General features: G+C 47.3%; 1 protein-coding gene across 7 annotated transcripts in view; it reads right to left on the reverse strand.

Annotated features, from left to right (window-relative positions):
- LOC123501899 (microprocessor complex subunit DGCR8-like) overlaps positions 1-12,190 on the reverse strand; it is a 49,950-nt gene that overhangs the window by 22,220 nt on the left and 15,540 nt on the right. For 3 of the 7 annotated variants that reach the window (XM_045250965.1, XM_045250961.1, XM_045250964.1), the window contains exons 2-7: positions 9,803-10,232; positions 8,422-8,535; positions 7,719-7,895; positions 6,965-7,107; positions 6,454-6,570; positions 5,570-5,798 (exon numbers count right to left, since the gene is read on the reverse strand). In XM_045250965.1, the coding sequence (XP_045106900.1) occupies positions 5,570-5,798; positions 6,454-6,570; positions 6,965-7,107; positions 7,719-7,895; positions 8,422-8,535; positions 9,803-10,031 (1,009 nt within the window). In that variant the 5' untranslated portion in view covers positions 10,032-10,232. Of the gene's footprint in view, positions 1-5,569; positions 5,799-6,453; positions 6,571-6,964; positions 7,108-7,718; positions 7,896-8,421; positions 8,536-9,802; positions 10,237-12,190 lie in introns of all 7 variants that reach the window. The other 4 variants (XM_045250963.1, XM_045250960.1, XM_045250962.1 and 1 more) reach the window with 2 other exon arrangements.

Here is a 12,190-nt window from a genome sequence, read left to right on the forward strand (position 1 = left end):
CCAACAAAATCAAGAAGAGCAGGAATAGTGAAATCGTCGAATGAATGCTGGCCCGGACACTGAGTCTTAGCCAGGAAATCGGGGCAAAGGAAAAGGTCATGGACGTCCATCCCTTGGAGTGATGCACCTCAGCCGACAGGCCGTGAAGCCCACTAACCCAATGAGCTGAAGTGAGCGCCAGAAGAAACACGGTCTTAAGCGAGACATCCCTCAGTGAGGCTGACCGCAAGGGCTCATAAGGAGGACGTAACAAGGACCGAAGGACCAGAGAAAGGTCCCAGGCAGGTAACTGAGGCAAACAAGGTGGACAAGAGACCACAAAGGAGCGGAACAGAGAAGAAAGGTCTGGATCGGTGGAAAGGTCTATGCCTGACTGATGCAGAACAGGAGCTAAGGCACAACGATAACCCCTAATTGCTGACACTGACAGGCGCTTTGACTCAAAAAGGAAAATGAAAAAGTCTGCCAGCTGCACTACAGAGGCAGAGCACGGATCCAAACCCCTCGACTTACACCAACCACAAAAGACTCTCCACTTCGCCTGGTAAACTGAGGCAGAGGACTGCCTGACTGGTCGGGACATGAACTTAGCAGCCTTGCATGAAAAACCTCGTGCTCGGAAGAGACGCTGGAGAGTCGCCACGCGTGAAGATGGAGCTTTTCTGGAGAACCGTGGAAAAGGGGATGGTGAGGTTGTCGAAGGAGAGACCGCCACATGGGAAGAACCCGGGGACTGTCCACAAGCAGGTCTAGCAACAGGGGAAACCAGTCTCCCTGAGGCCAAAGAGGAACCACTAGTGTCATATGCACTGCCTGTGACTCACGAACCCTCACCAGAACACGGCGGATCAGAGCGAACGGTGGAAAGGCGTACAGATCCAGACCATCCCACGGAAAAGAGAACGCATCCTGTCGCCAGGCTCCCTGATCTGGAAGAGGAGAAACATACAGGGGCAGATGACGAATCAGTGCTGTGGCAAACAGATCTACCAGAGGAGATCCCCACACCTGGAAGACTTTCCTGCAAATTTCGGGATGTAGGGTCCACTCTGAACCGACACACTCCCGACTGAGCACATCCGCAATTACATTGCGGCATCCTGGAACGAAAACAGGGCACAGAGAGATGGACCGGCTCTCACATCACCGGAGAACTGTCCCTGCTAAGGCTGACAGAGGTTCGGAACGAGTGCCCCTGGCCCTCCTGAGATAGGCGACCACTGTTGAATTGTCAGACATCACAGACACCACTGATCCCGACAAGGCAATGAAAACTCTGGAGAGCCCGAAAGACTGCCAAAAGCTCCAGATGATTTATGTGGAGCCCCTGCTCCTCCACAGTTCTGACTCCCAAAGCCAGAGAATCTCCCAGGTGAGCTCCCCACCCGAGCCAGGAAGCATCTGAGAACAGGGCTTGTTCTGGGAGCGGCACTACAAATGGGGCGCCTTTCAGAAGCTGATCTGGAACCAACCACCAAGCAAGGTCTTGCAAACACTGACAACTTGGAGCCACTCGCCACCAATCTGGGTCGGAAGCAGCCCGCCAATGCATCTTTAGGCACCACTGCAGAGCCAGCATCCGCAGGAGCCCACCTGGCACTAACTGTGCTAGGGATGCAAGATGTCCCAGCAAAGACCTCCAGAGGGACACTGATGGAGCCTTGGCTAGCAGAAACTGTCGGGCAACTGCCTGAAATCGGTTGACCCAATCTGGCGACAGGAAGACTTGGGCTCTGACGGTGTTGAGAATCATACCCAAAAACTGCTTCCTCTGGCTGGGAGACAGATTGGATTTGGCCCAGTTGACCTGAATCCCCACTTGAGAACACAGAAGCAGAAGAGACTGGACATTGCTGAGGCATGAAGCCCAAGAAGGACCGGAAATCAGCCAATCGTCCAGATAACAACGCAAGGGTATGGTCGAGGTGATGGGCCCAAGCCGACACGGGAGCCATCACCTTGGTAAAGACCTGAGGAGCTGTGGCAAGGCCGAAGCACAGAGTCTGAAACTAGTAAACTCTGCCCTGCCCGACGAACCGCATGTACTTGCATGACTGAGGGTGGACAGGAACCTGATAGTAAGCGTCCCGCAGGTCCAAGGACACCATCCACTCGCCCTCGGCCAGTGACTCCCCTTGAGTGGTCACGGAAGATTCCTCGAGAGCAAAAGGAACCACTCAGCTTAGGAGCAGGAGGGGGTGGAACTGAAGGAGGCGCAACCAGCGCAAGGCGTTGGGAACCAGTGGCCCCACCAGCCTTAGCCCTGACGCCCCGAGCAATCTGGGAAACGAGTGACCGTTGTGAGGATTCAAGCTCCCTCTGCTCCACTGCTGCAAGAGTCTGACCATCAAAAAAGGTGGGGACCAATGGGGGAAGACATCAACTGCTGTCTCTCCCGATCACCGTAAGTATTAGGGAGGTTTCTCACCACAGCCTACCTGCGTAACATCATCCTCAAATGGAGCACTTCACAGGGCTGCATAATATCTAAATTTGCCTTGGCAAGAGCTCCCAGGCATTCCAAACCCCTCTGGGGGACAGCACTGGAAAGGCCAGCAAGGGCCCCCAGAACTTGATCCGTCCAGGAAGTGATATCAACCAGAGTACTCAAAATACCCTCTATCTGAGTAGCCATACACCAGGGAAGACTCACAGACAGATCTTTATTCTCCACCAAATGAAGCAGCTCATCATTGAGAGGAGGAGACCCACAGGAATCTCCTGGAGTGTACCACCTCTCCGCCCTTGAAGCCCACCTCCTGGGCAAGGCGAACTTGGCAGAAGCTGGATTAGAGATCCCCAGGGAACAGCTGGGCTGTTCCCTGCAAACCTCCAGAGCCAGAGGAGAACGAGGCCCATCACCCGGCAACCCACCAGGGAGTGGTGCTGCATGAAGTCCTGTTTCTCCGCCACCAACAAGGCCCAAGGAGGAGACTGGCCCGGCAGGAGCTGACTCCCCACAAACCCCCGAGGCCTTACCAGAGCGAGAAACAGCGCATAGACTCAATCCACTGACCCCAGGACCGGCCATAGAAGAAACAGGATCAGTGGGAGCCTGCAAACCACTCAATCCCGGAGCCACACCGGGGAGCGGGGCTGCACGCAAGCTCATTCCACCGAGACCTGAAAACTCCCTGGAAGCACCAGACACAGCGGGAGTCTGCACCATACTCGCTGCTGGGGCCACGGCAGGGAGCGAGGCCGCACTGAAGCTCACACCCCTGAAGCCAGAAGAGTCTGAGGAAGAGCCTGAAACAGCGGAGGACTGGACCCTCCTCCCTCCCAGAGCCAGACTAGGGAGAGAAGCCACACATACACTAACTCCACCGAGCCCCGAAAACTCCTTGGAAGGGCCAGGAACAGCGGGAGAAGGCATGCCACTCGCTACCGGCGGTGGGGCAGAAAGTGGGGCTGCATGCAAATTCACTCCCTTGACTGCCAACTCCGGGGCAGGGCTAGGAAGAGGGAGCCTGCCCCCTACTCACTCCCGAAGCCAAACCAGGGAGAGGGGACACACTGAGACTCGCTCCACTACTACCAGCAGCCACCATCAAAGGGCCTGAGCCTGGGGGAGACCGGGGCCCCGCTACACCCAGCACCAACATGGGGGGCAGATGCACACTTGCTCCGACGTCCGCAAACCCTGAAACCACAGAACCGGAGGCAAGGGCCAACAAAACCACTGACAACTGGCCGATAGAAGCCTTCAGAGCAGTCAGATCAGCCTCTACAGTGACAAACCTGCTGGCCCAAGGGGTCTCAGAAGCTGGTGAGAACGCTTCTCACTGGAACCGCCAGACGACTTGGCCCGCTTCTTCTCCTAAGCAGAACGCTTCTCAGCATCCTTCACATACGCTTGGAACTGGAGAAGGGAGAGGTGGGAACACTTACTACACCGGTCTTCAGCTGAACACATGGCGGGCCGACAAGACACACAGCGGGAATGAAGCTCTAAAGCCTTGCCCGGCAACCACCTCTTGCATCCAACACAACTCCGAGCGGCCATGGCAACTCAGGGAGAAGTAGAAAAGGAAGCGGCAAAGAAGCGGGCACAAAAAAAAGACAGGAAGAAGCGAAAAGAGGCACAGGTGAACACCATGCCGAGCACAGAAAGGATCTGAGGTAGGGTTGGCCAGCTGGGCTGGTGGTTCCCAGTGCACATGTGCACGGAGGTGACGTGGAACTTCTATTGGCATGATCTCTATATATAGAGGTGCTGATTGATTTTCTGTGCTGAGTGTGGGAATAATGGCATATAGGCATATGTAATTACATATGGGTAATTAGTATATGTAACAATAAATTGAAATCTCCAAGAATGGAGATCTCTGCAAAATGGTAGAGGGACAAAATGTGCACCACTTTGGAAGTTATAGAGTCAAAGAATTTACTAAAGTCAGAGGAGTTAGGGGAGAGATAGACAGCACAGATAAATTTAGTTAGAGTGACTATTGAGTCGAAGCCATATAGTGGAAAACTATGAAGATTCAAGAGCATGGGCACGAGAGCAAGTTAAGTTGTTGCGCACATAGATGCAACATCCAGCTTTAGAAGGAAAATGAGGATAGAGAAAGGAGGGAACAGAGAAGAGGCTACTGTCACTTGCCTCAGACAGCTGTGTTTCGGTGAGGAAAAGAAGATGAGGTTTAGTAAAGGAGAAGTGGTGTTCCACAGATTGAAAATTAGATCTAAGACTGTGAATGTTGCAGAAGTTAATGAAGAAAAAGTTGAGGGAGGTGTCAAAACATTTTGGGTCATCACCGACAAAGGAGTCTGACCAGGGGACATTTATGGTTCCCTCCCCAGAAGGGGACTCTGAGGCTGGATTTGGAGTTGCAATTTTATAATTTTTAACTTTAAGTGAAGGATGTGTGTCTATGGTAAGTGCATGTAGTTTTGTGTGAAGAAGAGTTGTCTTTAGAGGGCAGGCTGTGACTGCTCCCTTAAGTTGTGAGACACAAAGGGAAACATTCAGCGAGATCACAACTAGCTTTAATGGGAGGTTCACAACACCCCCTGAACTAGTGCTATTACACTCCACTGGGAGTAAATTATCATTTCGGTAAGTGTCTACTACCACCTCCTCCTCAATTCCTTTCAGTTGACAAAATTAGCTTATTGATTTTTTACTTTGCATTCTAATTCTGCATTTTGTTTTGTATCTACTACTGCTACTAATACTATTACTATTACTACTACTACTACTGTTGATATAATAGGGAGGATATTAAGGCAGGTGGTGTTTGAGTGGTGAGGAATGATCTACCAAAAGAAATAACCTGGTATTAAAGATCAAGAAGAAAATTAATTGTTATTAAAACACTGCCATCCTCTATTTCCTCTTATATTCCCCATCCTTCTGCTTTCCATCCCCTCTTTTTCTACTTTTCATTCTATCTTCAAATCCTTTTCCTTTTTCATATCTCATTCTATTCTCTTCAATCTCAATCTCCTACTCTTAGACCCTTCATCTTCCAGCCCCACTCTCTTACTTTCTTACTCCTACATATATCTACTGCTCACCTTCTCTCCCTATTTGTTCATTTTTGTGCTCAACCATCTTCCATACCTTCCTTTGTGGTAGTGAGTGCCAGAGCCGCTGCCAGAGAATTACTGCTGCCACTCATAGGACATCCACTGCCACCACTCCGCCCAACAGTGCCACCACCACATATTCTGCCACCATCCACCCCGTTCTCCATCACAGATGATCCTACAGGAGGTGCTGGTGGGGGTGGTGGTGCTGGATTTGGTGGTGCTGCTGTGGTAGTGGTGGTGGTGGTATGTTCTCCAGTATTCTGTTGAAGGTTGTGGTTTTTAAGTCTTCAAAAAATCTATATAGTGAAAATGTTGACTGTGTGTGTTTCTTTCCTACATTTTCTGAAAAATTTTTTTTTCTTCCTCCTATTCTTTCATGTTTTCAAGCATAATCTTTTTCATCTTACAATACTCCTCTTTTTTCTCTTTTTTTAGTGCTTTTCATGTTCTCCTTTTTCATCATTTCCTTCCATTAAAATATATCTTGTCATTTTCCTGTTGGATGTTTTTCTTGTCTTCTTCTTTTTCATCAATTCATTCTTTTGATCTTTCTCTTATCCTGCAAAAAAAAAAAAAAAAAAAAAAAAAAAAAACGAAAACCTAATCCCTTTTTACAGTACAGTAATTCCCACAGGAGTCAGACTAATTGGGGGAAAAAATTTGAGTTCTCCAAAAACCTGAGTTACCCTAATTTTTTTTTTTTTTCCTACATTCTGCACTTTTCTTTTTCCCAATCTCACATCCTCCAACTTTCTCTCTCCCTACAAAATACTTTGTCCTTCAGATCAAACTTTACATATTCCCTCATGGTTCTGAAAATCCCCAATTTGGTATTGTAAAACAAAAATCTGATTTCACATCAGTAGTGATTTGTTGGTACTGGAAGAGTGTGAAATAGAATCATCAGTCACTCACTTGCTCAATCTCTCTTGCCTTTCCATTCTCCTTGTCTTCCTCCCTTCCAGACTGCTCAAAATCCAGGGCTTTGAGATACTGGAGGCATGGGATGGCACTCAAAGGGATGTCGTGTTTCTGGAAGGTTGTATGAAAAGTCTTCAGGCCAGGGTGTCTAGGAGTGATCTTAATGGTGATGGTTTTGAAGGCTGCCTTGGCATGTCTTGGTAGGTGAAGGAAGATGAGAAGTTGGTGGAGTATGTATAAGTGTGTGTAGCTTGGGTTGATCTGATAAGGAGGTAAAGATGAAAATAAGGATGAGGTTCTGAAGACTGTATGACTATGTTAGAGAGAGAGAGAGAGAGAGAGAGAGAGAGAGAGAGAGAGAGAGAGAGAGAGAGAGAGAGAGAGAGAGAGAGAGAGAGAGAGAGAGAGAGAGAGAGAGAGAGAGAGAGAGAGAGAGAGAGAGAGAGAGAGAGAGAGAGAAACAATGTGCATCTGCATCTATATGTGTAAGTGCACAGCTACCTACCCTAACACTGGCTTGTCCAAGGAAGTATGGTTTGGACATGGTGCACACTCTGGACTGCTTGTGAAGGTAGACAGGCATGCCACTGTTGTGCGTCACCTGCACCCATCCTTCTGGTAGCACCTCAAAGTGATTACTGCCCTTCTCTGTGTAGGAATGAGGATGTAAGGGGGACATCACAGGGAAAAGAGAGTGTGAGATACAAAGTATAAGAAAATAATGAATATAATGTGATAATAATAAAGGCAAAATAACAGCAAACAAAGCAGAGGATGGTAGGATGGAGGATTTGGAGGAAATACATGGAGTGTGAGGAAGGAGAAAAGAAAGGAGTTGTATAATGGATGGAAGATTGAAGGTAAAATAAAGAAAGGAAAGAGGAAGGAGGATGTGGTAGAGAATATAAAGTAAATTGAAGTAGATGAAAGAAGGAATGAAGATAAGACAGTGAAGAAATTGAAATATTGTGATGTTACAAGAAGGATAAGGAAAGGAAGGGATGGGAAAAAAAAAAAAAAAAAAAAAAAGGCTGGTTAATGAGATAATATGCTACGCTATGAGAACTTATTTCTCTCTCTATCATATACACGTTTACATAATGATTCTCCTTCTCTCTTTCTTTCTTTTCTTTATTCTTTACAACCATTTCTCCTCTTCTATTCCCTTCATTAAACATCACTCCTCCTCCTCCTACTCCTCCTGGCCATCTTCCTTAAGCATCACTCCTCTTCCTTCTGCTCAGCCTCCTCCTCCTCACCCACAAGCACAATCTTCTGCCTCTCATCATAGGGTGCATCTTCTCCCTCTCCAAGAAGTGCCTCTCTCCTTCTCTTCCGTGGTCCCTTCATCTCCTCCGGCAGCCCCTCCTCCAGCAAGGCATCAATCTCCTCTTCAGGGACCTCCGAATCGTAGTCCTCCTCCGAGTCTTGGCCATCTGAAGGAGTAAAGATTGGTCATGTGTTGCAAGAATGGGCTTCATTTCTTAAAGTATTACTCTGTTGTGTTGTTTTGTAGGTTCAGGAGTATTAGTAAAAGGTTTTATGATATTAAGTTACTGGTATAGTTAGGTTACGTTAGATATGGGAGAGGAAAGGGTGTTATTATAATGTAGTACAGATTTATAGGTTTAGGGAAAGGGAAAGGGTGTTTTATGGGTATTCCTGCACTTGGTTCACTAATAAGACATGGTGATGAGGGTCTGGAGGGTAAGAAGCGTGTATGTGCTTCAAAGAGACATTTAATGTGTTTGTGAGTGTTTCTTGTCTCAAATGACCTGAAAATGGTGTGTGTTGAAAAGTAAGCAGGATTTTATCATCATCAAAGTTGTTCTTATCATTGCCACCAACCATTGCTTATCACTGCCATACACTATACCACCAACATTTACCTTGGTCATTATTGTCACCACCACCACCATTTATGACACTCTTATCTAGGTCACCACCATGACCACCACTCACCCTGGTCATCATTGTCATCACCACCATGCACCTCGTCTAGAAGCTGGAAGCCTTCATATCCTGAGTCAGCCAGCATCTCATTACCACCTGATGCTCTGCCACCACCAATGCCACCTGAGGAGGAGGAGGAGGAGGAGGAGGAGGAGGAGGAGGAGGAGGAGGAGGAGGAGGAGGAGGAGGAGGAGGAGGAGGAGGAGGAGGAGGAGGAGGAGGAGGAGGAGGAGGAGGAGGAGGAGGAGGAGGAGGAGGAGGAGGAGGAGGAGGAGGAGGAGGAGGAGGAGGAGGAGGAGGAGGAGGAGGAGGAGGAGGAGGAGGAGGAGGAGGAGGAGGAGGAGGAGGAGGAGGAGGAGGAGGAGGAGGAGGAGGAGGAGGAGGAGGAGGAGGAGGAGGAGGAGGAGGAGGAGGAGGAGGAGGAGGAGGAGGAGGAGGAGGAGGAGGAGGAGGAGGAGGAGGAGGAGGAGGAGGAGGAGGAGGAGGAGGAGGAGGAGGAGGAGGAGGAGGAGGAGGAGGAGGAGGAGGAGGAGGAGGAGGAGGAGGAGGAGGAGGAGGAGGAGGAGGAGGAGGAGGAGGAGGAGGAGGAGGAGGAGGAGGAGGAGGAGGAGGAGGAGGAGGAGGAGGAGGAGGAGGAGGAGGAGGAGGAGGAGGAGGAGGAGGAGGAGGAGGAGGAGGAGGAGGAGGAGGAGGAGGAGGAGGAGGAGGAGGAGGAGGAGGAGGAGGAGGAGGAGGAGGAGGAGGAGGAGGAGGAGGAGGAGGAGGAGGAGGAGGAGGAGGAGGAGGAGGAGGAGGAGGAGGAGGAGGAGGAGGAGGAGGAGGAGGAGGAGGAGGAGGAGGAGGAGGAGGAGGAGGAGGAGGAGGAGGAGGAGGAGGAGGAGGAGAGGAGGAGGAGGAGGAGGAGGAGGAGGAGGAGGAGGAGGAGGAGAGGAGGAGGAGGAGGAGGAGAGGAGGAGGAGGAGAGGAGGAGGAGAGGAGGAGAGGAGAGGAGGAGAGGAGGAGAGGAGAGAGAGGAGAGAGAGAGAGAGAGAGAGAGAGAGAGAGAGAGAGAGAGAGAGAGAGAGAGAGAGAGAGAGAGAGAGAGAGAGAGAGAGAGAGAGAGAGAGAGTGTTACATGTCTAAAAAAAATCAAGGAAATCCTGCAATACAAATACACACACAGGATTGTCCTCAACTGTTTAATCATGGAGTTTTTACATATGCTTACACAGCAAGAACTTCAAAATATTGCTGTAAATGACCAGGGAAACTGAAAAAAAAAGTTCACTGAATTTTCTACATAAATCACACTCACTCACTCACTCATTCATGCACGCACGCACGCACTCATGCATGCACGCAAACACACGCACACACGCACACACACACACACACACACATACACACATACCTGCAGACCAATCCCAGCAATTATCTTGAGGTGTTCTTTCATCTTCTTCACTTCCTCTTTCTTCCCTCTCGTCTTCCTCCAACTCTGATAATTCCAGTCTGAGAACTTTCCTGGGCGGACCATCACTACCACCACCACCACCACCACCACCACCACCACCACCACCACCACTACCACCACCACCACCACCACCTCCTCCTCCTCCTCCTCCTCCCTCTGTGCACATCATCTTCACTTCCTCTTATCAATCTGGCCAGGATAAGGACAGGATGGAGGGATGGTGGGAGGGGAAGAAATATTTGCATAAGCACACATACACAACACAAGGGTACAAGTCCAGTTACTCACTATTCCAGCAGGACACAACAGATGGCGGTGGGATGGGTGGTCAGTAGTTAATCCATGTGGGGCAGGTCAGCTGTGTTGGGCTCTGGCTAGAGGAAGAAGGGTTAGGGTGGGCCAAGGGAGGTGCACCAAGGCAAATATAAACACAAACATGTAAACCTGCTAAGAAAGAAATTCCTTATACAATTTCACACAGATTTATTGGCGAGTAATATGGCTTGGCTATCTGTAATTTGTGTAGATGACAAAATTTCCAATTCAATGCATTGTCTAATGTGTTTCTAGGGCATATATTTTGCGATTAATTTCCACCGGTCACTAGCAAAATTTTCCGTCACTTGGTGCAAACCTTAGAACACTGATTGCAGGACAAACAATTTGGGTTTCATGGCTGCCAGCAAATCAAAGACCAATTTCCATATCACTTCTGTTACCTGACTCTCAGGCCACAGTCTCTGTGCTGCAAATCTTTCCACAACACCTCAAACCAGAGTAAGCCAGGCCTCACACCTCAAGCTTCACAACCACTGCTTACTTCAGTCTCAACAATAAGTTAAATAACACACACACAACTAAGTAAAACTAGGTAAATACACACAATCTCTTCACTGGACACCTGATACTATTAGTGTCTCTCCCATTTGCTCTAAAACATTATTACTAACATAGTACTTATGTCAAACATTGCACTGTAATGGAATACATCAAACTATATCTAGAACTGTTATTTCATTTGGTCACAGGACAGACATTCAGCTCTTCCTACAGAGCCAAAGTTCTCAGATCAATATAGTTAGTTATATGTGCTCTTCAAAACATAGATAGCAAATGATTTACTGAAACCACCCAATTCATTTGTCCATGAAATGTTCCAAGGAGCATTGTTCTTGTTCATCAACATTAGCTAAAACACTGAATACATCATAATCTTATCACAATACCAATGGTGCCAAAAGTAACACACCAAGGCATCAATACCTCTAAACACACAACTATGATATCTAAGTGGCAGAGCTCAGCATTTTCACAAACAGCCATAGCACAACTGGAGTCTTATACATGTAATACTGACATAGAATTGACAGAAAAATCTGTTGAAGGAAATTGTTTTTCAATGACAACTTAAATTTTTTTTAGTACAATGAAGATAACAAACACCAACTCTAAGCAGTGACAATATCAAAATGAAGTTCTGGTGATATTGCTACTGAGGAATTATTTTGTTTGAAAAATTTCTCCACCAAGTGTAATGAAGGGATGCATGGCAGGACAGCAACAGTCCTGGGAAGGAAATACCCCCTCCAAAATAATAACTTCCTCTCGAGATACAAAGAATAACAATTGATAGAGTTGAGGTCACTTGGAATACAAAAACTAATTGGTAATAGTTGTGAATCAAAACTCACTTAAAAAAAAAAGTATCCCTATCAATATTCTTAAAAAATAAATGAAAAAAATAAAATAAAAAAAATAGCTATCTTGTCCAAAAGAAATACCCCTATCTATCCTCTCACCCTTATCTTTTCTCTCCATACAAGCATCCTTATCCATCCTCTCCAAGAAAGTACCCCTGTTTATGCTACAAACTGATGAGTGATCAAAATCTCTTTAAAAATTTAGTATTAGCTGGGATCTCTCTCTCTCTCTCTCTCTCTCTCTCATGACTAATGCAGCACTGAAAAAAAAAAAAAAATCTTGCATATTTTTTGTAACTGTACCTTATGAAGCACTTCCTGCACCTAACCTCTTATAATGTAGTGAACAGCAGTAGTTTACTTTTTTAACAAATCACCAATACATCTTTACTTATTCTTCAGCTACATCCAGTCTGGGAAGAAATTGCAAAAAAAGTTCTGTTTCATACCTAATTTTCCTGTAGATATACTTGTAAAGGCTTTATGTATTGCTTCTGGCACTGGTAATGTTGTGTCACTGTGAAGGGTTAATTTAATGACATAAAACTTCACCAATGTCAATCACAGGATAGGAATCTATTTACTGACACCATAAAACTTCACCAATGCTAATCACATGGTAGGAATC

Source organism: Portunus trituberculatus, chromosome 10, assembly GCF_017591435.1.
Source record: "Portunus trituberculatus isolate SZX2019 chromosome 10, ASM1759143v1, whole genome shotgun sequence".
In the NCBI taxonomy this organism is placed as follows: Eukaryota; Metazoa; Arthropoda; class Malacostraca; order Decapoda; family Portunidae; genus Portunus; species Portunus trituberculatus.